This window comes from Ranitomeya variabilis, chromosome 6 (genome assembly GCF_051348905.1).
Source record: "Ranitomeya variabilis isolate aRanVar5 chromosome 6, aRanVar5.hap1, whole genome shotgun sequence".
NCBI classification, from domain to species: domain Eukaryota; kingdom Metazoa; phylum Chordata; class Amphibia; order Anura; family Dendrobatidae; genus Ranitomeya; species Ranitomeya variabilis.
In genome coordinates this window covers 254,799,978-254,821,975 of record NC_135237.1, presented here as the reverse complement: position 1 = coordinate 254,821,975, position 21,998 = coordinate 254,799,978, and the positions used below count along the sequence as shown (strand labels likewise).

General features: G+C 46.5%; 1 protein-coding gene across 8 annotated transcripts in view; it reads left to right on the top strand.

Annotated features, from left to right (window-relative positions):
• The window catches only part of RPRD1A (regulation of nuclear pre-mRNA domain containing 1A), an 88,219-nt gene that overhangs the window by 26,964 nt on the left and 39,257 nt on the right, over positions 1 to 21,998 (top strand). For all 8 annotated transcript variants that reach the window (XM_077269593.1, XM_077269594.1, XM_077269595.1 and 5 more), the window contains 3 exons: positions 15,803 to 15,924; positions 17,325 to 17,451; positions 17,570 to 17,745. In XM_077269593.1, the coding sequence (XP_077125708.1) occupies positions 15,803 to 15,924; positions 17,325 to 17,451; positions 17,570 to 17,745 (425 nt within the window). The remainder of the gene's footprint in view (positions 1 to 15,802; positions 15,925 to 17,324; positions 17,452 to 17,569; positions 17,746 to 21,998) is intronic.

Below are 21,998 nucleotides of genomic sequence, written 5' to 3'. Positions count from 1 at the left end.
CACCCCTAACCCTGACACACCCCTAATCCCAACCCTAACCCCAACCGTAAGCACAATCCAAACCCTAACTTTAGCCCCAACCCTAACTTTAGCCCCAACCCTAACTCTAACCCTAACTTTAGCCCCAACCCTAACCCTAACTTTAGCCCCAACCCTAACCCTAATGGGAAAATGGAAATAAATAAATGTATTTTATTTTACTATTTTTCCCTAACTAAGGGGGTGATAAAAGGGGGTTTGATTTATTATTTATAGTGAGTTTTTATAGCGGGTTTTTGTTTGGCAGCTGTCACACGCTAAGAGACGACTTTTTTTGCAAAAAATAGTTTTTGCATCACCACATTTTGAGAGCTATAATTTATCCATATTTGGCCCACGAGTCATGTGAGGTCTTGTTTCTTGCGGGACGAGTTGACGTTTTTATTGGTACCATTTTTGGGCACATGAGATTTTTTGATCGCTTTTTATTCCGAATTTTGGGACGCAGAATGATCAAAAACCAGCAATTCCTGAATTTCTTTTAGGGGGGCGTTTATACCGTTCCGCGTGTTGTAAAAATTGATAAAGCAGCTTTATTCTTCCGGTTAGTACGATTACTGTACAGCAATACCTCATTTATATCATTTTTTTATGTTTTGGCGCTTTTACAGAATAAAAACTATTTTATATAAAAAATAATTGTTTTTGCATTGCTTTATACTGAAAGCTATAACTTTTTTATTTTCCTGCTGATGACGCTGTGTGGCGGCTTTTTTTTTGCGGGAAAAGATGACGTTTTCAGCGGTACCATGTTTATTTATGTCCTTTTTTTATCACATTTTATTGCACTTTTTGTTTGGCAGTATGATGATAAAGCATTGTTTTTTGCTTTGTTTTGCGGTGTTCACTGAAGGGGTTAACTAGTGGGATAATTTTATAGAGCGGGTTATTACGGCCGCGGCGATACCAAATATGTGTACTTTATTGTTTTTTTTATTTACATAAATGGATTTATTGGAAAATATTTATTTATTTATTTGGGGATTTTTTTTTTTACTTTATAACATTGTCCCAAGGTGGGACATCACTATATTACATCAGATCGCTGATCTGACACTTTGCATAGCATTGTGTCAGATCAGCAATCTGACAGGCAGTGCAGGAGGCTTTCTGGCGCCTGTTCTCAGTAGGCGCCGGGAAGCCACCTCACTTCAGGACCCGGAAGGAGCCCCGTGGCTATTTTGGATCCAGGGACTCCTTGGAGAACACCGAAACAACGCGATCGCATCTCGTTGTTCCAGTGGGAGAGCGCCCTGCTCGATGTCCCTCTATGTTGCTGTCACTACTGACAGCGGCATCAGAGGGGTTAAATGCCCACGATCGGCGCTACAGCTGACACCCGCATGCGATCGCCGCCGTGCTCACCGTGTGACCGCGCGATCATGCCGCCGTAGTAGTACTGCGGTTTGCGGGAACTCGGTTCCCGCAGAGCAGTACTGGTACGGTGCATGTCGGGAAGGGGTTAAACACAGCTGGGCTCCAATGAAGGAGTAGAACCATCTCAAGAAGGATCACAAGGAAATGGACAGCATGTGCCTTCAATATGAGTGTCTGAGCAAAGGGTCTGAATACTTATGACCATGTGATGTTTCAGTTTTTCTTTTTTAATTTGCAAAAATTTCTACATTTCTGCTCTTTTTCAGTCAAGATGGGGTGCAGAGTGAACATTAATATGAAAAAAAATGAACTTTTTTGGATTTACGAAATGGCTGCAATTAAACAAAGAGTGAAAAATTTAAAGGGGTCTGAATAATTTCCGTACTCACTGTACGTACCTATAGTGAATATTATTTTGGTTCCAATTATTTTTGTGTTTGTTATACTATTTAGTGCTCTAAATAGATTATGTATTATGGACATGTGATAAAACATGACCAAAGAACCACCAGTTCATTCTCTGCAGTATACCTCTCTTTTATGTGCTTTTAAATTGTTATATACCGTATATACTCGAGTATAAGCTGAGATTTTCAGCCCAAAAAAATGAAAGTGCCCCTCTCGGCTTATACTCGAGTCATGGAAGGCGGGGGGGTCGGCGGGTGAGGGGGAGCGACGCCTGTCAAATTCTCACCTGCTCCCAGCGCTCCTGACACGGTCCCCGCATGTCCCACGGTTTTGTGGGCACGTCAGCTTCTTCCCCTGTTCAGCGGTCACTGGTACCGCTCATTAAAGTTATGAATATGGACTCCACTCCCATAGGGGTGGAGCCGCATATTCATTACTGTAATGAGCGGTGCCACGTGACCGCTCACTACAGGAAGAAGCTGCCGCTTCCGGAGACGTGGGACATGCAGGGACCGCGTCAGGAGCGCCGGGAGCAGGTGAGTATTTCATATTCACCTTTCCGCGTTCCACCGACGCTCTGTCTTCCGCGTCCTCTGCAGTGACTGTTCAGGTCAGAGGGCGCGATGACATATTAGTGTGCGCGCTGCCTTCTGCCTGAACAGTCAGTGCGGAGAGACGGGACGCTGAGGAGCAGCGGGCAGCGACGAGAGGTGAGTATGTCATTTTTTTTTTTTTTTAGTGCAGCAGCAGCATTACATGTGGCACAATGCTATATGGAGCGTCTATGGGGCCATAAAGAACTGCATGGAGCATTATATGGGGCATCTATGGGGCCATAACTGCATGGAGCATTATATGGGGCATCTATGGGGCCATAACTGCATGGATCATTATATGGGGCATCTATGGGGCCATAACTGCATGGAGCATGATATGGGGCAACTATGGGGCCATAAAGAACTGCATGGAGCATTATATGGAGCATCATATGGAGTATCTATGGGGCCATAACTGCATGGAGCATTATATGGGGCATCTATGGGGCCATAAAGAACTGCATGGAGCATTATATGGGCCATCTATGGGGCCATAAAGAACTGCATGGAGCATTATATGGGGCATCTTATGGGGCCATAAAAAAATGGATGGAGCATTATATGGGGCATATTTTCATATGGAGCATCTTATGGGGCCATAATGAACTGTATGGAGCATTATATGGGGCCTATTTTGTATGGAGCATCTTATGGGGCCATAATGAACTGTATGGAGCATTATATGGGGCCTATTTTGTATGGAGCATCTTATGGGGCCATAACGAACAGTATGGAGTATTATATGGGGCTCCTGATTCAATATGGATATTCAAAAACACTTAACCTACTGATGTCTCAATTAATTTTACTTTTATTGGTATCTATTTTTATTTTTGACATTTACCGGTAGCTGCTGCATTTTCCCCCCTAGGCTTATACTCAAGTCAATAAGTTTTCCCAGTTTTTTGTTGAAAAATTAGGGGGGTCGGCTTATACTCGGGTCGGCTTATACTCGAGTATACGGTATCATTATTCAATAAAGATCTGTTGTTTTTCATATATTTTGAGGTGTTCTTTTCTTTTTGTTTTGTTTTTTTCGGCTAGTTAAAACTGTAACTGTGACCATTTCTTTGGTTATTTAAATTGTGTAACGAATTGTGTGGTCCATTTTCTTCTTTTGACCCTTGTAAAAATGAAAGATCTGTGGCTAAAGCAACAATTCAGTGGAAAAAATGTAATTTGTCTTCTTTGTGACCAACGGTATAAAATTCTGTGTAACATCTATGGCGTCAACATGATCAATGTGCATCTAGATGAATTCATTAAGTGGTATAGTTTTGTAAAATGGGGTCTCTCTTGTAGGATTTCTGCTGTTTTGGTACCTAAAGGGCTCTGCTAATGTTGAATGGCACCTGCAAAACTTTCCAGCAAAAAATTGTACTCTTTCCTTTGTGAGCTCTGCAGTGTTCCCAAACATTAGTTTCCAACCACATATGTTTTTACTGCCGCTCTCAAGATAATTTGCGTTTATGGATGCGCGAACCTGAACATATACATGACGGTGCGGCAAACACTGCTTCTGATCGGCGGTGAAACTGTGAAAAGACAGTGTGAGCACACAGCTGTGATCAGAGGTATAAAGCTTACCTCCGGTCACTGGGGTCGGTTGATGAGACTTGTGCTCCCCTCAGCTGACGCTAATAACAGTGAGAGCAGGCGACGGCTGATGGGACTATCCATCAGCCGGTGCTGTAAATACATTTTTTTAAAAATGGCGTGGGTTCCCCTGTATTGTTGATAACCTGCCAGGCAAAACTCACAGCTGGCACTGCAACCTTGAGCAATGCTGGTTATCAAGAATACAGGGGTCCCCACGCCGTATTTTTCAATTATTTAGATGAATAATTTTAAAAAACGGTATGGGGTTCCCCCCCATTTTTGATAACCAGCCAAGCTAAAGCAGACAGCTGGGGGCTGGTATTCTTAGGCTGGTAAGGGGCCATGGATATTGCCCCCACCTCACCAGTCTAAAAATAGCAGTTCGCAGCCACCCAAAAAAGTTGAAACTATTAGATGTGCCAATTCTGGCATTTTGCCTGGCTCTTCCCACTTGACCTTTAGCGGTGGCAAGTGGGGTTCACATTTGTGGGGTTGATGTCACCTTTGTATTATCAGGTGACATCAAGCCCACTGATTAGTAATTGAGAAGAATCTATAAGACACCTATCCATTATAAATCCTATAGTTATATGGTAAATAAATTCACAGCCAGTATATAGTCTTTTATTTGAAATAAAACAAAACAGTTTTCGATTTTTATTTAATAATAACAAACACAGTTATACTCATCTAATGCCCATTCCATTGAATCCCTCGTCTCCTGTAATAAAACAAAAATAAGAAAGCAACAATGTCCCTCACTGGTCCATCATTCTGTCCCACGCTGTAATACATGTCTGGGGGATAAACTGCAACCTGGACCGTGCCAAGATGCGACCATCAGGTGAGGGATATTGTTGTTTTCTTATTTTTGTTTTATTACAGGAGACGAAGGATTCAATGGAATGGGCAATGGGTGAGCATGACTGTGTTTGTTATTTTTACATATAAATAGAAAAGTTTGTTTTATTTCAAATAAAAGAGTTCATTCTGGCTGTGTGTTTATTTCCTATACAACTTTAGGATTAGTAATGGATAGATGTCTTATAGACGCCTCTCCATTACTAAGCCATGGGCATGATGTCACCAAGCAAAACAAAGGTGACATCAACCCCTCAAATATGAACCCCACCGCTACAGGGCAAGTGGGAAGTGCCAGAATTGACATATCTAATAGATAAAACCTATAAGAATTGCACTAAAGGGATCCAAGTAATAAAAACATACATTTTATTGAAAATATATTATAAAATACCATAGTATAAACAACAGGATTCGATGATGGAAACAACTACTAGGTGGAACCACATGTCAAAGGCAATTGAAACATACCGGTTATACTAGCACCCTACCAAAATAAGTACTCATATACCTGCTAATATCAAAGGCTGACCAAACAAAGTGCATAAATTCACCTGGTAAAGAATGTCCAGTGGTAAGCATCTGTAAAACAGGGAGGGAAATAAAGCCATGTAAACCGGTGTATATACCTTTAGACAAGTGGTGCCACTGCCCCTACGGCTGTTTCGGCTTGTGTGCCTTCTTCCGGGGGAGTGGCATCATCAAGTCCTATGGGGTTTAAATACACTGGCCAACCAATCGGGAAAATCAGGAGAACGACCTGGCCTTATGACGGTGCATGCGCTGCTGGAGTCCGGCGCCTGTCGCAACACCAAGGGCGTCATCAGCCAGTGCTGGTACAGGAGAAGGAGCCACGCCCACAAATCACGTGGGAAGGTCCTTGTCTGCACCAAAGCAAAGGAATAAAGACGCCGTCAGCGATGCCAGGCAACCTTTCAACAGTGCGCAGGCGCACAGGTCAGGAAAAGGGGACATAAGATGAGTGCAAGAACCTAATGTGAATAATTATATAGAAAAAATGTGTAACAGATAGCTGTATAAACCACATTATGCGTGCAGTGTATATATTGAATAGAAAGTGCAATTAGTAACTGGGTGAATATTGTACCTCATATAAATAAATATATATTACTCAGTTTTATGCACCATATATACAAGTGCTAAAATCAATACTCACAATATTACAACAGCGAAATTATTAGAGAGTGTGCATATTATATACAAATAACTACATTAAAGTGCAAAGTGCATATAATGAAAAATACATACATACAATTATATTTAAAAAGTATGTATATATCTAATATATAATTGCCTAGAATACTACTTCCTGCAATTTGTGCCAACTTCCGTGGCTTTGTCCGGAGCTAATGTCCGGAGATAATGTCCGGAGATAATGTCCGGAGCTAATGTCCGGAGCTAATGTCCGGAGATAAGTGACGTCACCAGTGTCCTACACCCAGGCAGAGCACAGGGGCCCCAGGCAGCATATGGGGCCCCAGGCAGAGCACAGTGGCCCCAGGCAGAGCACAGGGGCCCCAGGCAGCATATGGGGCCCCAGGCAGAGCACAGTGGCCCCAGGCAGAGCACAGGGGCCCCAGGCAGAACATGGGGCCCCAGGCAGAGCACAGGGGCCCCAGGCAGCATATGGGGCCCCAGGCAGAGCACAGGGGCCCCAGGCAGCATATGGGGCCCCAGGCAGAGCACAGGGGCCCCAGGCAGCATATGGGGCCCCAGGCAGAGCACAGGGGCCCCAGGCAGCTTATGGGGCCCCAGGCAGAGCACAGTGGCCCCAGGCAGAACATGGGGCCCCAGGCAGAGCACAGTGGCCCCAGGCAGAACATGGGGCCCCAGGCAGAGCACAGGGGCCCCAGGCAGAGCACAGGGGCCCCAGGCAGCATATGGGGCCCCAGGCAGAGCACAGGGTCCCCAGGCAGCATATGGGGCCCCAGGCAGAGCACGGTGGCCCCAGGCAGAGCACACACCAAATCGGAGGCCGAGGGGCCCCGCCAACCAAATCGGAGGCCGAGGGGCCCCGCCAACCAAATCAGAGGCCGAGGAGCCCCGCCCACCAAATCGAAGGCCGAGCGGCCCCGCCCACCAAAGCGGAGGCCGAGGGGCCCGGCCCCGCCCACCAAAGCGGAGGCCGAGGGGCCCCGACCACCACATCGGAGGCCGAGGGGCCCTGCCCACAAAATTGGAGGCCGAGGGTCCCCGCCCACCAAATCAGAGGCCGAGGGTCCCCGCCCACCAAATCGGAGGCCGAGGGTCCCCGCCCACCAAATCGGAGGCCGAGGGTCCCCGCCCACCAAATTTGAGGCCGAGGGTCCCCGCCCACCAAATTGGAGGCCGAGGGTCCCCGCCCACCAAATTGGAGGCCGAGGGTCCCCGCCCACCAAATCGGAAGCCGAGGGTCCACACCATCCAAATCGGAAGCCGAGGGGCCCCGCCCACCAAATCGGAGGCCGAGGAGCCCCGCCCACCAAATCGAAGGCCGAGCGGCCCCGCCCACCAAAGCGGAGGCCGAGGGGCCCGGCCCTGCCCACCAAAGCGGAGGCCGAGGGGCCCCGACCACCACATCGGAGGCCGAGGGGCCCCGACCACCAAATCGGAGGCCGAGGGGCCCCGACCACCAAATCGGAGGCCGAGGGTCCCCGCCCACCAAATCGGAGGCCGAGGGGCCCCGCCCACCAAATCGGAGGCCGAGAGTCCCCGCCCACCAAATCGGAGGATAAGGGGCCCCGCCAACCAAATCGGAGGCCGAGGGGCCCCGCCAACCAAATCGGAGGCCGAGGAGCCCCGCCCAACAAATCGAAGGCCGAGCGGCCCCGCCCACCAAAGCGGAGGCCGAGGGGCCCGGCCCTGCCCACCAAAGCGGAGGCCGAGGGGCCCCGACCACCACATCGAAGGCCGAGGGGCCCCGCCCACCAAATCGGAGGCCGAGGGGCCCCGCCCACCAAATCGGAGGCCGAGGGTCCCCGCCCACCAAATCGGAGGCCGAGGGTCCCCGCCCACCAAATCGGAGGCCGAGGGTCCCCGCCCACCAAATCGGAGGCCGAGGGTCCCCGCCCACCAAATCGGAGGCCGGTCCCCGCCCACCAAATCGGAGGCCGAGGGTCCCCACCCACCAAATCAGAGGACGAGGGGCCCCACCAACCAAATCGGAGGCCGAGGAGCCCCGCCCACCAAAAGTAAGTGCGGCCCCAAAAGTAAGTGCGCCCCCGGGTGCAAAAGTAAGTGCGCCCCCGGGTGCAAAAGTAAGTGCGCCCCCGGGTGCAAAAGTAAGTGCGCCTCCGGGTGCAAAAGTAAGTGCGCCCCCGGGTGCAAAAGTAAGCGCGCCCCCGGCCCCGGGTGCAAAAGTAAGCGCGCCCCCCAGTCCCGTGTGTGAAAAGTGCTGCTGTAAAGCTGGTAGCGCTGTTCAAGCACCATGTATTTCCTTCAGGAAATGCCCATCTAATATATAATTGCCTAGAATACTACTTCCTGCAATTTGTGCCAAGAAAGAACATACCAATATACATAGTTATTGATACATATTATTTATTATTTACATTATTGTTCTTAAGCAAAGAACCGTTGTTGTGGCATTTGCCACAACACGCAAAGTTGTTGTCTGATGTCTGTCATCACTCCCCTCATAAGCATGTTCATGGATCCTGTGTAACTGTACCTTAAATAACAAGAATTGTCAAGAGCTGGTGAGTGCAGCCATTTTTTGTTCTTTCTTACTATTATTTATTAATTGTATTATTCTTACATTTGAATAAATAAAGTATATATGGATTCTAGACTCCCGATTCTTTAGAATCGGGCTGCCATCTAGTATATATATATATATATATATATATATATATATATATATATATATATATATATATATATATATATATATATATATATATACCGTCCTATAGTGCTTTGGAGGAACTGGCTAGTGAACACCATGGTCCCTCACTAGGTAAGATTCCTTCATCGCTGCTTTCCTAAGTCCAAAAAATGTCCTCCTATGTCTGTTTGCCCAAATGTTGAGATTTTTATTCAGCTGGTTGTTAATGAGTTAGATAAAATACCATCACATATTTGTAGCGCCCCCACTGCCGCAGGGCCGAGGGGTACCCGGTACCGGGCCTCTGAGTCTCTGCTGTGGGGTTGTCACGGTGGCTAGGCCCGGTCCGTGACCCTGCTGAGGGGCGTACAGTGATAGATATGATGGATGTGGATGGTGGTGGTGGTGCGGTGCAGTAAATAACGAGGACACCAGGTTGCAGTCTCTTTACCTCTTTACTGAAGGTCTCTGGGTCCTCAGTCCGGAATACGGTTCACCAGGCTGCGCAAGTCCGGCCGGTCCAATGGCACCTCCAGAGTTCTCTTTGCAGGTGGAAATCTGTGCCTTCCTGCTAGCGCTATGTGTTGTGGTCCTCCCCTGCTGTGCTTACGGGATAGTCCCCACAACTGTTGTGTCTGTTTCTCGTGTTCCCTCACAACAACTCGATTAGATGATGTTCTGCTAATCCTCCGTCCCTCCCGGTGTTATGGTTGGGACGCACCCGTATGACGGGTAGGCTCGGAGCTCTTCCGGGACCCTAGAGTTGCCCCCCAAGTCTGCATAGGTGATTTAGGTGAGACAGCCCGCCTGTGACTGACTGTCCTGCCGTTGGTTTGAAGTATTGCTTGGAGCTAGATATATGAATACTTCCTCGGCGTTCCGGCCGCCGGTTGTGCGCCTCAGTAGGATGTTGCCTCGATCTTACAGCACGACTCCTACTGGTAATCTCCTTCTTGCTTTGATCTCGTTTCTCACTCAGCACAATATATCTCGCTTCTGATCCTTTCTTAGGGCACCGCCGCTATGCTGATCAGGCACGGTCCCGTGACGTTCTTTCTTGTTACCAGGCCTCTGTCAGGGTCCCAAACCTGACAGGGACCCTACCGAATCTTCCCCACAACACCCTCTGCCACAAGGTGTTGCCTGGTTCCAACCCAGTCAGCTTTCTGAGCTAACTTCCTGCCTGACCCCCAGTTTACCCACACGGTAAGGAGTGGCCTAATAAATAGCACCCTTAGCTCCCCCTGGAGGCCCGACTCTGAAATGTATTGGTGTATGTGATACCTGGTCAGATGAACTCCTTCAGTGCCATCAGACATACCATAGCCCCCCTTAGTGGCGGAGCCACAGTACTGCAACGACCAGGACTCTGGGGCGCTGCACTCCCCCCCGGTTAAATCCAGTACTCCGGGACTGGGAAGAAAGCAACAATACATGTCAGCAAAAAGACATACAATTTTTGTGAGTGCAATAACAATAAGCATATTTGAACAGAGCTTCCCTTTATGGGAGGTGAGGACACTTAAACGTTACAAACATGGTTAAATACTTTCAAATAACTTTTCTTACCCAACCGGGTATTCTACTAAGTGCAAAAATTTTTAAACATTAATTCAACATTGCCTTTAAGGATGTACACTCTGAATCCACTAAAGACCTTCTTATAACACATTATAAGGCTTAAGCAACTGTGCTACATTCTCCTACTTTATGTCTGCAGGACCGCCTGTCCTAACGGCTCCAGACCTACTGCCTCTCCTTTCTATTACAGGACCGCTCCTTTCAGCCCGAGCCTTCTGTCCTTCCACTACTATACACAGTATAGAACATGTTTTTCTTTCATTTGGAGATTACTGAGCCATCCCTATATGGCTCCTAAGAGTACTCACCACTAACCCCTACGGGTTCACTTCCTGTCCTCATCCTTCTATTAACATTATTGAAAATTTCTTACAATTAACTAATTGGTTACATTTAACTTTCACATATCAACATTATTACTTCTTCTTTCAAAGCATCATCATTCCTTAAGTGCTATCGATGAACATCCCCTTTAAGAGGGAACCAAGTCTCTATGAGGTAGTGCAACTTTTCAAGCTGCCAGTCCGTATGCAGCAAGGACTCCAGTACAAGTTCCAATAACCGTATCTTCGCAAATAGTCCGTCTTTTATATAAAACCAGTAGGGAGCACCTTTAAGAAGGTGCAACTATGTACAAGAAGTTTGTATCATGCATTGTTCATGATTCAGCAGTTTCTTAGTAACGGAGCAAAAAGTAGAAAAACAAACAAAAAGCAATAGGGATCCCGGGTCAACAAAGGGATCCCTTTAAGAGTTAACCCTGGACGGGCTTAGCAGCATCATAGCAGCAAAAACAAACAGTTTGAAGAACTATTTACATATTATGCAGAGTTTTAAGATATTTACTTTTGTGGTGCAGAAGGTGGTTTTTGATCCCCGGCCGATGCAGCACCTGTGCTGGTAGTTGGTCTCTCAGATGCCATCAGATCAACTGGTGTCTGGATTTGAAGGCTAATCCTGCTTGCAAGTTCAGCAGCCGCTACAAGGCGTACGGTGGTGACAGTAACAAGATCTGGCAAATCTGGAGCAGTCATGATCGGGGCAACAGGTGACGCTCCCTCAGGCTCACACCGGCGAACGTTCCGAGCGCACCATCCTTGTGCATTCCGATGACGGGTGTAGGTCACCTGATCCCCCCTTTGCAATGGGTCACCATCTCGACTGCAGCAGGGAGTTTTTACGTTATAACTAGTAACAAAGACATCAGTTGGTTGTCCCGGTTCCTGTATGGAGCCCCATCCCTTCTTCGGGTGGTAGGCCAGCACAGTTCCCCGCTTTACCACGTCTTTCCTGCCGTGCGCAGACTTTCTACGTTGTGTATCATGTTGTTCAGTCTCGTCTCGATCTTTCCAGTGTTGGATTAGACAATGCTTATACTGTTCCCAGGTAAGTACCGCAAGGGTGAGGCTCTCCCCCGGAGCTCCATACGGCTCGTTCCAGGGAGTGTCCCACCGGAGGATCACCCCGTCCGGGCCTACATCTATGGGTTCCCCCATCTTAGTCATTAGTGGAGGTACCAGCTTCCCCATCTCGTCGGGGGAGAGGACTACCCGCTCCACTGAGAGGAAGCGGTTATTGTTGCTGGGGTGAGGAGCGGTCACAGGAGCGGGATCGGTCAGGGGAGCCGGATCGGTCAGGAGAGCAGAATCGGCCAGGGGAGTAGGGGTGCCGTCCATACCTGCGCCTTATATGATTCCACCGATGTCGATCTGTTCCGTTGACGAGGACACTGGAATCGGCTGCAGCCCGGACCGCGGCTCTTCCGGAGTGGCCTCTTGATGTGGCTCCGCCCTCCATGGCTCCGTGGCTGGGATAGGTAGGCTCGGCTCCTCCACTGGCGGCTCCCAGGAGTTCAGGTCCCTCGCCGGCGGTGGACGCGAGTCCGCCTCTGATGGGTGAGGGCAAGCCGGGATCACCTAGCCGTTGCTCGGGCACTTGCTGCTCATCGTCGCTGTCGGGCATCCGGCGGCAACGCATGCACCTGGCTCCGCCATTTCTCCGAGGTCGGGCTCCTTCACCTCGTTCCCGCCGTTGCAAATCAGGGGGCGGTTCTCCTCTGCTGCTGGGTAGGTCGTCCTCTCGCAGCAGGAGTCGGAGGGGGCGGTCGCTACTTCTGGCGCCGCTTTGGTAGTCTCCTCCCATGGCACGCCCTTCTTCTTCCTCCGCGCTCCCTGGAACGCTGCAATGGCGGCGACTTTTGGCGGGAACTTTTGGCGGTAAATGGCAACACACAGTCTTTGCAATAAAGTACAGTCCAAGCACAGTAAATCACAGTTCCAAGGCACACATGACCCGATTCCTCAGGCTTAAGTAGATCCTGTTCGTGACGCCAAGTTGTAGCGCCTCCACTGCCGCAGGGCCGAGGGGTACCCGGTACTGGGCCTCTGAGTCTCTGCTCTGGGGTTGTCACGGTGGCTAGGCCCGGTCCGTGACCCTGCTGAGGGGCGTACAGTGATAGATATGATGGATGTGGATGGTGGTGGTGGTGCGGTGCAGTAAATAACGAGGACACCAGGTTGCAGTCTCTTTACCTCTTTACTGAAGGTCTCTGGGTCCTCAGTCCGGAATACGGTTCACCAGGCTGCGCAAGTCCGGCCGGTCCAATGGCACCTCCAGAGTTCTCTTTGCAGGTGGAAATCTGTGCCTCCCTGCTAGCGCTATGTGTTGTGGTCCTCCCCTGCTGTGCTTACGGGATAGTCCCCACAACTGTTGTGTCTGTTTCTCGTGTTCCCTCACAACAACTTGATTAGATGATGTTCTGCTAATCCTCCGTCCCTCCCGGTGTTATGGTTGGGACGCACCCGTATGACGGGTAGGCTTGGAGCTCTTCCGGGACCCTAGAGTCGCCCCTCTCCACAGGTTGCCCCCCAAGTCTGCATAGGTGATTTAGGTGAGACAGCCCGCCTGTGACTGACTGTCCTGCCGTTGGTTTGAAGTATTGCTTGGAGCTAGATATATGAATACTTCCTCGGCGTTCCAGCCGCCGGTTGTGCGCCTCAGTAGGATGTTGCCTCGATCTTACAGCACGACTCCTACTGGTAATCTCCTTCTTGCTTTGATCTCGTTTCTCACTCAGCACAATATATCTCGCTTCTGATCCTTTCTTAGGGCACCGCCGCTATGCTGAGCAGGCACGGTCCCGTGACGTTCTTTCTTGTTGCCAGGCCTCTGTCAGGGTCCCAAGCCTGACAGGGACCCTACCGAATCTTCCCCACAACACCCTCTGCCACAAGGTGTTGCCTGGTTCCAACCCAGTCAGCTTTCTGAGCTAACTTCCTGCCTGACCCCCAGTTTACCCACACGGTGAGGAGTGGCCTAATAAATAGCACCCTTAGCTCCCCCTGGAGGCCCGACTGTGAAATGTATTGGTGTATGTGATACCTGGTCAGATGAACTCCTTCAGTGCCATCAGACGTACCATAGCCCCCCTTAGCGGCGGAGCCACAGTACTGCAACGGCCAGGACTCTGGGGCGCTGCATATTCATAATAACAATTTAACTTAAGGTACCGTCACACTAAGCGACGCTGCAGCGATACAGACAACGATGCCGATCGCTGCAGCGTCGCTGTGTGGTCGCTGGAGAGCTGTCACACAGACAGCTCTCCAGCGACCAACGATGCCGAGGTCCCTGGGTAACCAGGGTAAACATCGGGTTGCTAAGCGCAGGGCCGCGCTTAGTAACCCGATGTTTAAACTGGTTACCAGTGTAAAATTTAAAAAAACAAACAGTACATACTCACCTTCGCGTCCCCCGGCGTCCGCTTCCTGCACTAACTGAGCGCCGGCCCTAACAGCAGAGCGGTGACGTCACCGCTGTGCTTGTGATTTCACTTACGGCCAGCGCTCAGTCAGTGCAGGAAGCGGACGGCGAGGGACGTGTGACAGACATCAGAGGGTGAGTATGTAGTGTTTGTTTTTTTACATTTTACACTGGTAACCAGTGTAAACATCGGATTACTAAGCGCGGCCCTGCGCTTAGTAACCCGATATTTACCCTGGTTACCATTGTAAAACATCGCTGGTATCGTTGCTTTTGCTGTCAAACACAACGATACACGGCGATCTGACGACCAAATAAAGTTCTGAACTTTAATCAACGACCAGCGATATCACAGCGGGATCCTGATCGCTGCTGCGTGTCAAACACAACGATATCGCTATCCAGGACGCTGCAACGTCACGGATTGCTAGCGATATCGTTTAGTGTGACGGTACCTTTACTCCCAGCACCAATGTTTGAAGCGCCTTAAAAATCTCAAGGATATTGTAATCAAGCCAGCCGATAAAGGCGGAAATATTGTGATATGGCCTTCAAAACAATATGAGGCTGAAGCTAATCGTATGCTAAAAAATGTATCACACTATGAAAAATTGACATACAATCCCTTATTGTCATATAAGGAGGAATTGCGCAAAATTCTCTGGAAGGCAGAAGATGAACATCTTATCACTACAGAAGTACGGGATATACTGATGGTGAAGGACCCCCGAATTCCAACACTATATCTCTTATCCAAGGTTACCCAAGTATTAGCGCCGTATTGGCCTGATGGCCACACGTTTCATCTGTTTTTCTGCTGGATGAAATGTCTGTATTTGTCTAAAATTAGTTTTCCGGCGGCTGGAGAAAACGTTCATAGGAACTTTTTTTCTGTGTGGCGAAAAAACGCCCAGCAACTGATCCGGTGAAAAACATATGAAACGTGTGTTGAAATGATAAATCCAGCCTCCGAATCCGGTATTTTATGCATTTCTCCATTCAAATAATTCTCTCTCATTCTCTCGCTCAAAATAATTACTAAGCTGAAAGCTGGCAAGTATTTAGTCTAAGCTAATAAAATGGCATATGCAATGGATAACAACACATAAACGCAAATTACTACCCGTTCATCATATCTTCAATACACACACTGACCATTAGAGATGAAGGAATACATTTGAGTGGAATTGAGTTTTGCAAAAATTTGCATTTGCCAAAATGTAGATTTTTTTTTAATTTGCTTTGTTGCAGATGCAGTTAAATGGCAGCCACTAGCCACAATTTTTCTGAGCCGTAAAAGGCCATCAAAATGTTAAAAATTCATTTTACTCACCTCCTTGGCCCCTCTGAATTTAATGTCCGGTCTTTACCGTATCTTGATATTGTCACTGTTTGCACTGAAATCCCTAGGGGAGGACTCTGCAGAAAAATTCACGACATAATGACTTCATGGCATGCCATGAGGTGAATGGTAAGGTGAGAATAATTTGTTTTCCTTTTTTTTTTAAAAAAAAAAAAAAAAATACGTTATGCTTATTATGCTCTGGAGACTGATGAGATCCTAGAGAATAATAAGGGACGTTAAATTTGTGGAGAGAGAATTCTCCGCTAATCAAATTTCTTAGGAAAATAAGATGAGTTTGAATTTTTCCCTGATTCATTCATTTCTACGACTACCCTCAAAATTGACACAAATTGATATAATACAGCACTAGGGCCTGTCAATTGTAATACTGCTAATACTATTTTTTAGATGGTGAGAAAAAAACTAAAAAGCGGCCATATGAAGAAGTAAAAATTGACAAAGATGAGGAGGATGATGATGATGATGATGATGAAGAATTATCTAAGATATCTCCAGAAGAACCTCCACAGGTATTTCTTGAATTCGTGTTGGTTATCGGTATGTAGACTCGCATTTTTAGTTTACAATGAAAATGGTAGGGGACTTGAGTTACTGCATCCCTTTACTTCTTGCTGCTGATGACCACTTTTAGAGTAGTTGGACAATGATAGAGATATAAAGTTGCTGTCCCCTACATTTTATTATTTTCATGCTCTTGACTTTCTTAAAATAAATGAAAAAAAGCATGCTAGCTTACCAGAACCCCGCTTTTTCTCTGTACCGCTGCCAGTGCAAGTTTCTTAGGTGACCTCTGCAACTAATCAGTGGTCACTGATACTGAGGGGCTGTATTGGTCACCTGACTCCTCCTCCAATAAAAGATGTTTAGAAAATGGCAGGGTACACCAGCAGCAATGCAAGGAAGTTGTGCTTTTTTTATATGAAGACCTCCAAGGGCCCATTTTCAAATAATAAAGAATAATGTACAACCTCTTTAAAATGTCTTACCAAGCATTAACTGGAAATCTGTGAGTTTATAGATGCATCCCACTAGCTGTTAGTGAGGGGCAGCTAGAGAGGCAGATGCACGGGGTTTACCACCGAGGATATTTATCACCTGTGCACATGATAGGTGTAAATTTATGGTCACTGAGGTTCCCAGTGCTGAAACTACCATAGACCACTGTAATGGAGGTCCCTATCACTTGTTCTTCCGTATTTCTTTGGGCAATAAGTTGAGCCTCGTGGTCAAGCAGGTAAGATACTGTTCTGTTTGTTTCCTATATAACTAGTGGAGATAATGTAGCGCTGCATCGGTCAGTCTCACTGAAGAGAATGGAGTGGTATGGGATATACTCAACCACGCTGCTCTATTCTGGGAGAGGAGATGAAGAATGGTAGTTTGGCATCTCCTTTGAGTGTTTGTTGGGAGTCTTGGCAGTCAAACATTTATCACCTAATCTGTCTATAACTGATACATTTCTATGGTGGAACAACCACTTTTAGGCTACTTTCACGCATCATGCACAATCCTACAAACTTTCTAAAAAACGGATGCGTTTTTTTTCTCCGCCGGATCCTTTTTTTTTGCCATAGAGTTGCATTAGTGCCGGATTGTGCCTGATGTCCCAACGTTTTATCCTTTTTTTTCCGGATCCGTCCAAAATTTCTTTTCCGGCACAAAAACGCAAGAAGAAATTGCCGAAGCTGGCCACCGGATCCAGTTTTTTAATCAATCGCTATTTCTCTATCTCACTCTCGTGATCATGGACTGCACAGAACAGCATCACAGAGTCATTCAGCCCCGGGGTCACAAGTTAGTGCACCCTTATTTTAAGATTATACTCCATGCAAAAGTGAATAAGTGATAAAAGTTATAAGTAAATGTATCATATTTTCTGGACTCTATCTGCATTCTTTCTTCCTCTTAGACAACAGATCTAATTCATGCATTGCAAGAACTTGAAAATGCAGCTTCTGGTGATGCAGCTGTACACCAGAGAATAAGCTCTCTACCTGTGGAAGTACAAGATGTGTCACTTTTGGATAAAATTACTGGTAGGTGATTATTGTATCTAAACCAAACTTGATAGAAGCTGATTTTTATCTAGTTAAAAAGCGGATGGGACTCTTTGGGTTGAGTTAAGTGAGAAAAGGATGTTGCTATTATTTCTAGATAAAGCCTCGGGTGATCAACTTTCTAAGATGGTGGATGATGCCTGCATGCTCCTTGCAGACTACAACGGCAGATTAGCAGCAGAGATAGATGACCGTAAACAACTTACAAGAATGCTTTCAGATTTCTTGCGATCTCAGAAGGAGGTTCTGGAGGAAAAGGAACAGCAACTTGAAGTGCGTAAACATTTAACATTTTTTTCTTCCATATTTAATAAATAAAATAATATGGGCACACTTTGGGGCATTGGTAACCAAAACGAATATCTACTACTTGGACAAACACTTCATGATTTAAAGATGATCCTATTGAAGATAAAACTGTTTATACTCAACACCCACACTGGCTCGATATTGGCGGCATATCTGCCTTCACTTGCGATGAGCGCCGCAACCAATTCAGGGTATGTCCTAGTTTAGTGCAAGTGAATCGTGGGCAAAGCAACCCATTAGCAGCCGTCAATTAGCTGCAGTACTCACATTACATAATGTCACGTAAGTGCTGGCAGATGTGGCTTTGACTTCACTGAAACAGCTCCTGTTCGGGAAGTAATTTTAAGCTGTTTGTATTTTCAATGGGGAAGTTTAATTCAAGAAAGGGTTGTCCAAATTTTGAACAAGTCCTTCAAATGAATGTATTTTTGGTTAAAATAATGTTTGCGAATAAATAAAGTTCAACTTTTATTTAGTCATAAATCAGCTTAGAATATTGAGCTGACTGTAGCATTTCAAGGATATAGGACACCATTCAGGGGCATTTTCCTTTTTTTTTTTTTTTTTTGTTAAATGAATGTGGTTTGGATTAAAAAAAATTACACCGTGTGACATTTAAAGCAGTTGTTACCATGTACATTGCTGGCTGCAGAATGTGGCTAATTAAGAATTAATCCGTTTTTTAGTTCCGCAGTGGATTTGTAGCTGCCTTATCTGTCTTTTATTGAGCTCCTCCCAGCTCATTCCTAAGCACAAATCAGAATCACATCAAAAGAGAGCTGAACTTTCATGTGGTCAAAATTCAGCTGAAATAAGGTCAGAAACATTGATTAAGTAGTTACAAGCTCACTGTCATAAGGGTCTTCCTGACAGGTAAATTAACTTATTCTACAACCAGTAATAGTGCAACCGTGAGGCTATAGGAGGCAAATTGCCGCCACAGGTGTCAGCATCTTTGTTTGCAGTCTGTTGCATTTTAACTAAAATACATGCATTTAAGTAAAGTATAAAAAAAGGGTCTCCTAATGTGTCTATATCCTTTATATCTTTGTGTGGGTGGCGCGGGCACAGTGGGAGCTGGGGTTCTGTGTGCATGACTTCAGTATAATAATGCCGAATGCGGCGCATGCGCAGATTGAGATTTTGGTTCAGTTTAGAGCCTAAATCTCAATCTGCTCATGCGCCACCTCCGGTGCCATTTTATTGAAGTCCTGCACACAGGACATCAGCTCCCACTGCGCGTGTGCCACCCACACCATGGTGGTGGAAGCACAAAATTTTAAAAAGGCAGGTCACTGAATAATCAGTGACCTGCACAAGAAACAGAGGAGGCAGGTGGGAGGACGGAGAGCGAGAAAAAGACCCTGCCCCATGTTCCATCCCAAAGCACACAGAACATGCAATTTTATGAAAACTTCATAAGGTGAGTATTAAACAACCACTGAGCGGTGCCTTCACATCAGGTATCCTATTAATCAACATTACAGTACCATTATGGCCATGCCTTTTGTTTATAGGGCTCAATCCTGTTGACAGGGTCTCTGTGGAGGGTCTCTGGAGATCACAGTATTGCAGGTTGCATATGCAAAAAGGTACATGAACCACAGTGGTGCTCCACTTAATAGACCCCAGACTGGGGAAACATTTGCCGTCCAAAAATAGGGAAAAGTGGCAGTCACCATGTAAAATCAATTCTTCATTAATGTCATTTAGAACATATCTCCAGGAAGAGGGAATCGGACCCACGGAAGCGTCTCTAAACGCAAAGTGGCCGTCGTATGACCTAATATGTTTTAAGGAAATTAATAAAGAAGTGATTTTATATGGTGAGTGCTGCTTTTCTCTATTTTTGGACGTGAATGTCAGTTGCGTTATCCAATGTTGACCAGCACTGCGACTCACAGTCCTGACTTGGCTTCCGGCTACAAATCAAACATATTTTTGAATGTGAGACACCTATGACAATAACTCCTAGGGAAAAATGTATCTTAAAAATCACTATCTGTCAATGTCTCACAATGTGCATTTACTTGCTTTTAAGAAATTACTTCAGGGAACAAGTATGTATTAAAATACAAAAAACTTGGAGCTTATCAACCACCAAAAAATGCATAATGATTAAAAGGTATAATTTTGATAACATAATAAATCATAACAAACAATCAATCACATATATCATAGAACAGTCAAAAACAGCTATTTGAATACGGCTACAGGTGCGCCAGTAAAGATTGTTGCAACATTATAGACATAGGATATGGGAAGAAAACAAAAACAATCATAAAGGCAAAAACCCCCGTATAAGAATCTGTATACTGTACATGTAAAATGACAGTGCAACAGTTTATATTAAGGGGTGGAGAGCTCCCTACTACCACATAGGTAAAGTTGTTGGAATATCACAAAGTTTTTTTTTAAAGTCAGTGACCACTCAGTTGAAAGACCTACGAGGTAGGGGAGCTAGTATTCCATCATTAGCTCTCCCCTGTATCCATGTCCGTGGATGTAGACATGCGCGTTTCGCTTTGGCTTCCCCAGGGGGGCCAAGATGGCCTAGGGGCGCATGTCTACATCGACGGACATGGATGCGGGTAAGAGCTAATGATGGGAATACTATCTCCCCTACTGCATAGGTCTTTCTATTGAGTGGTCAATGTTTTGGAGCACAGACTTTGATGGAATCATCTGCGGGTGTCATGTCGCGTTTGGTGAGCACCTGTCACGGATGTGTCATAGGCTGAAGACCTCTGCACTGCATCTGTCTGCAGAAGGTCGCAGTTGTTTGCTTTGCAGACTAGTGGCCACCTTCCTTGATGCTAATGGCCACACCTGGACCTGGGTGTTTATAACTCTCAACTTCCTGTTGGGAGTTTCGGGTGTTATTTCCTATTTGCACTTCTCTGTTGAAGTTTGGAGCTGTAGTAGTCTGCTAGAGCTCTCTTGGAGTTTGGATGGCGTCGTCATTTCTCTCTTGAGTCTACTCAAGCTAAGTGTCCCCCTGATTTCATTTATCCTTACTGTCTTTAGTGTTAGTGGGATTGACTAGCGTTCATCCGACCTTCCTGATGCAGGGCTTATCTCCAGGGTCATACAGGGACTAAGTGTCCTGCTTGGCGATAAGTGCGGAACCTATATAGGGATGGCAGGACAGAGTGACGTTAGATCAGTTCAGGGGTCTCCACTTCACCCTTCCCTGGAGTTTGGTTCCCCTTCCCTGATCCTTTTGTGTTGCACTTAGTCTGTCCTACACTGTGCGTGATAGCACCTGATGTGCCTAAACAGTGGAAACCACCCACAAGTAACGCATTTTGGAAACTAGACCCCCTCAAGGAATTTATGTACACGTGTAGTGAGCACCTTGAACCCACAGGTGCTTCATAGAATTTTACAATGTTGATCTGTGAAAATGGAAAAAAATGTTCTTTTAGCCCCATTTTTTCCCCTTTCATAAGGATAGCAGGAAAAAAATGTACCCCAGAATTTGCTGTGCAATTTCTCCTGAGTTTGCCGATACCCCATTTGTGGTTGAAAACTACTTTTGAGGCACAGTGCAAAGCTCAGAAGGCAGGAAGCTCCAATTGGAGTTCATATTTTGATGGACTGGTTTGAGGGTGCCATGTCACATTGGCAGAGCCTCTGAGGTGCCAGAAGAGCAGAAGCCCCCATAAGTGAGCCCATTTTACAAACTATACCTCTCAATGAAATCAACTGGAGGTGCAGTGATCATATTGACACCACAGGTGTGTCAGTGAAGAAAATATAGCTCCTCCATCTGCCTGACCATTTTTTCCCCAAACACAGCTGCACCCTCCCCATTGAGGTGTAGCTCATCCCTACCGTAGAGACTGTAGCTGACAAAGAAGTCTGCCCAGTTATCAATGAACCCAAACCCTTCCTTTCTGCACCAATTTCTAAGCCACTTCTTTACCTCCCTAAAGCTCCCACTGTCTTTTTAGTGACGCTCGTGGCACCAGTAGTATTTCTGAAAACACAACCTTGGAGGTCCTGGCCTTCAGCTTCTCTCCTTGTTCCTTGTAATCATTTTTAAGGACACTTCACCCCACCTCCCTCTAACTTTGTCATTGGTAACTGTGACTGCTGAGTTTTCTCCAGCCCCACCAAGCAATCTGTCCGATCCACAATATGGACCTGGCGGACATCACACTGTTCAGCATTCATGATCTCGGTGACAATTCACCCTGTACATGTAGGAGTAA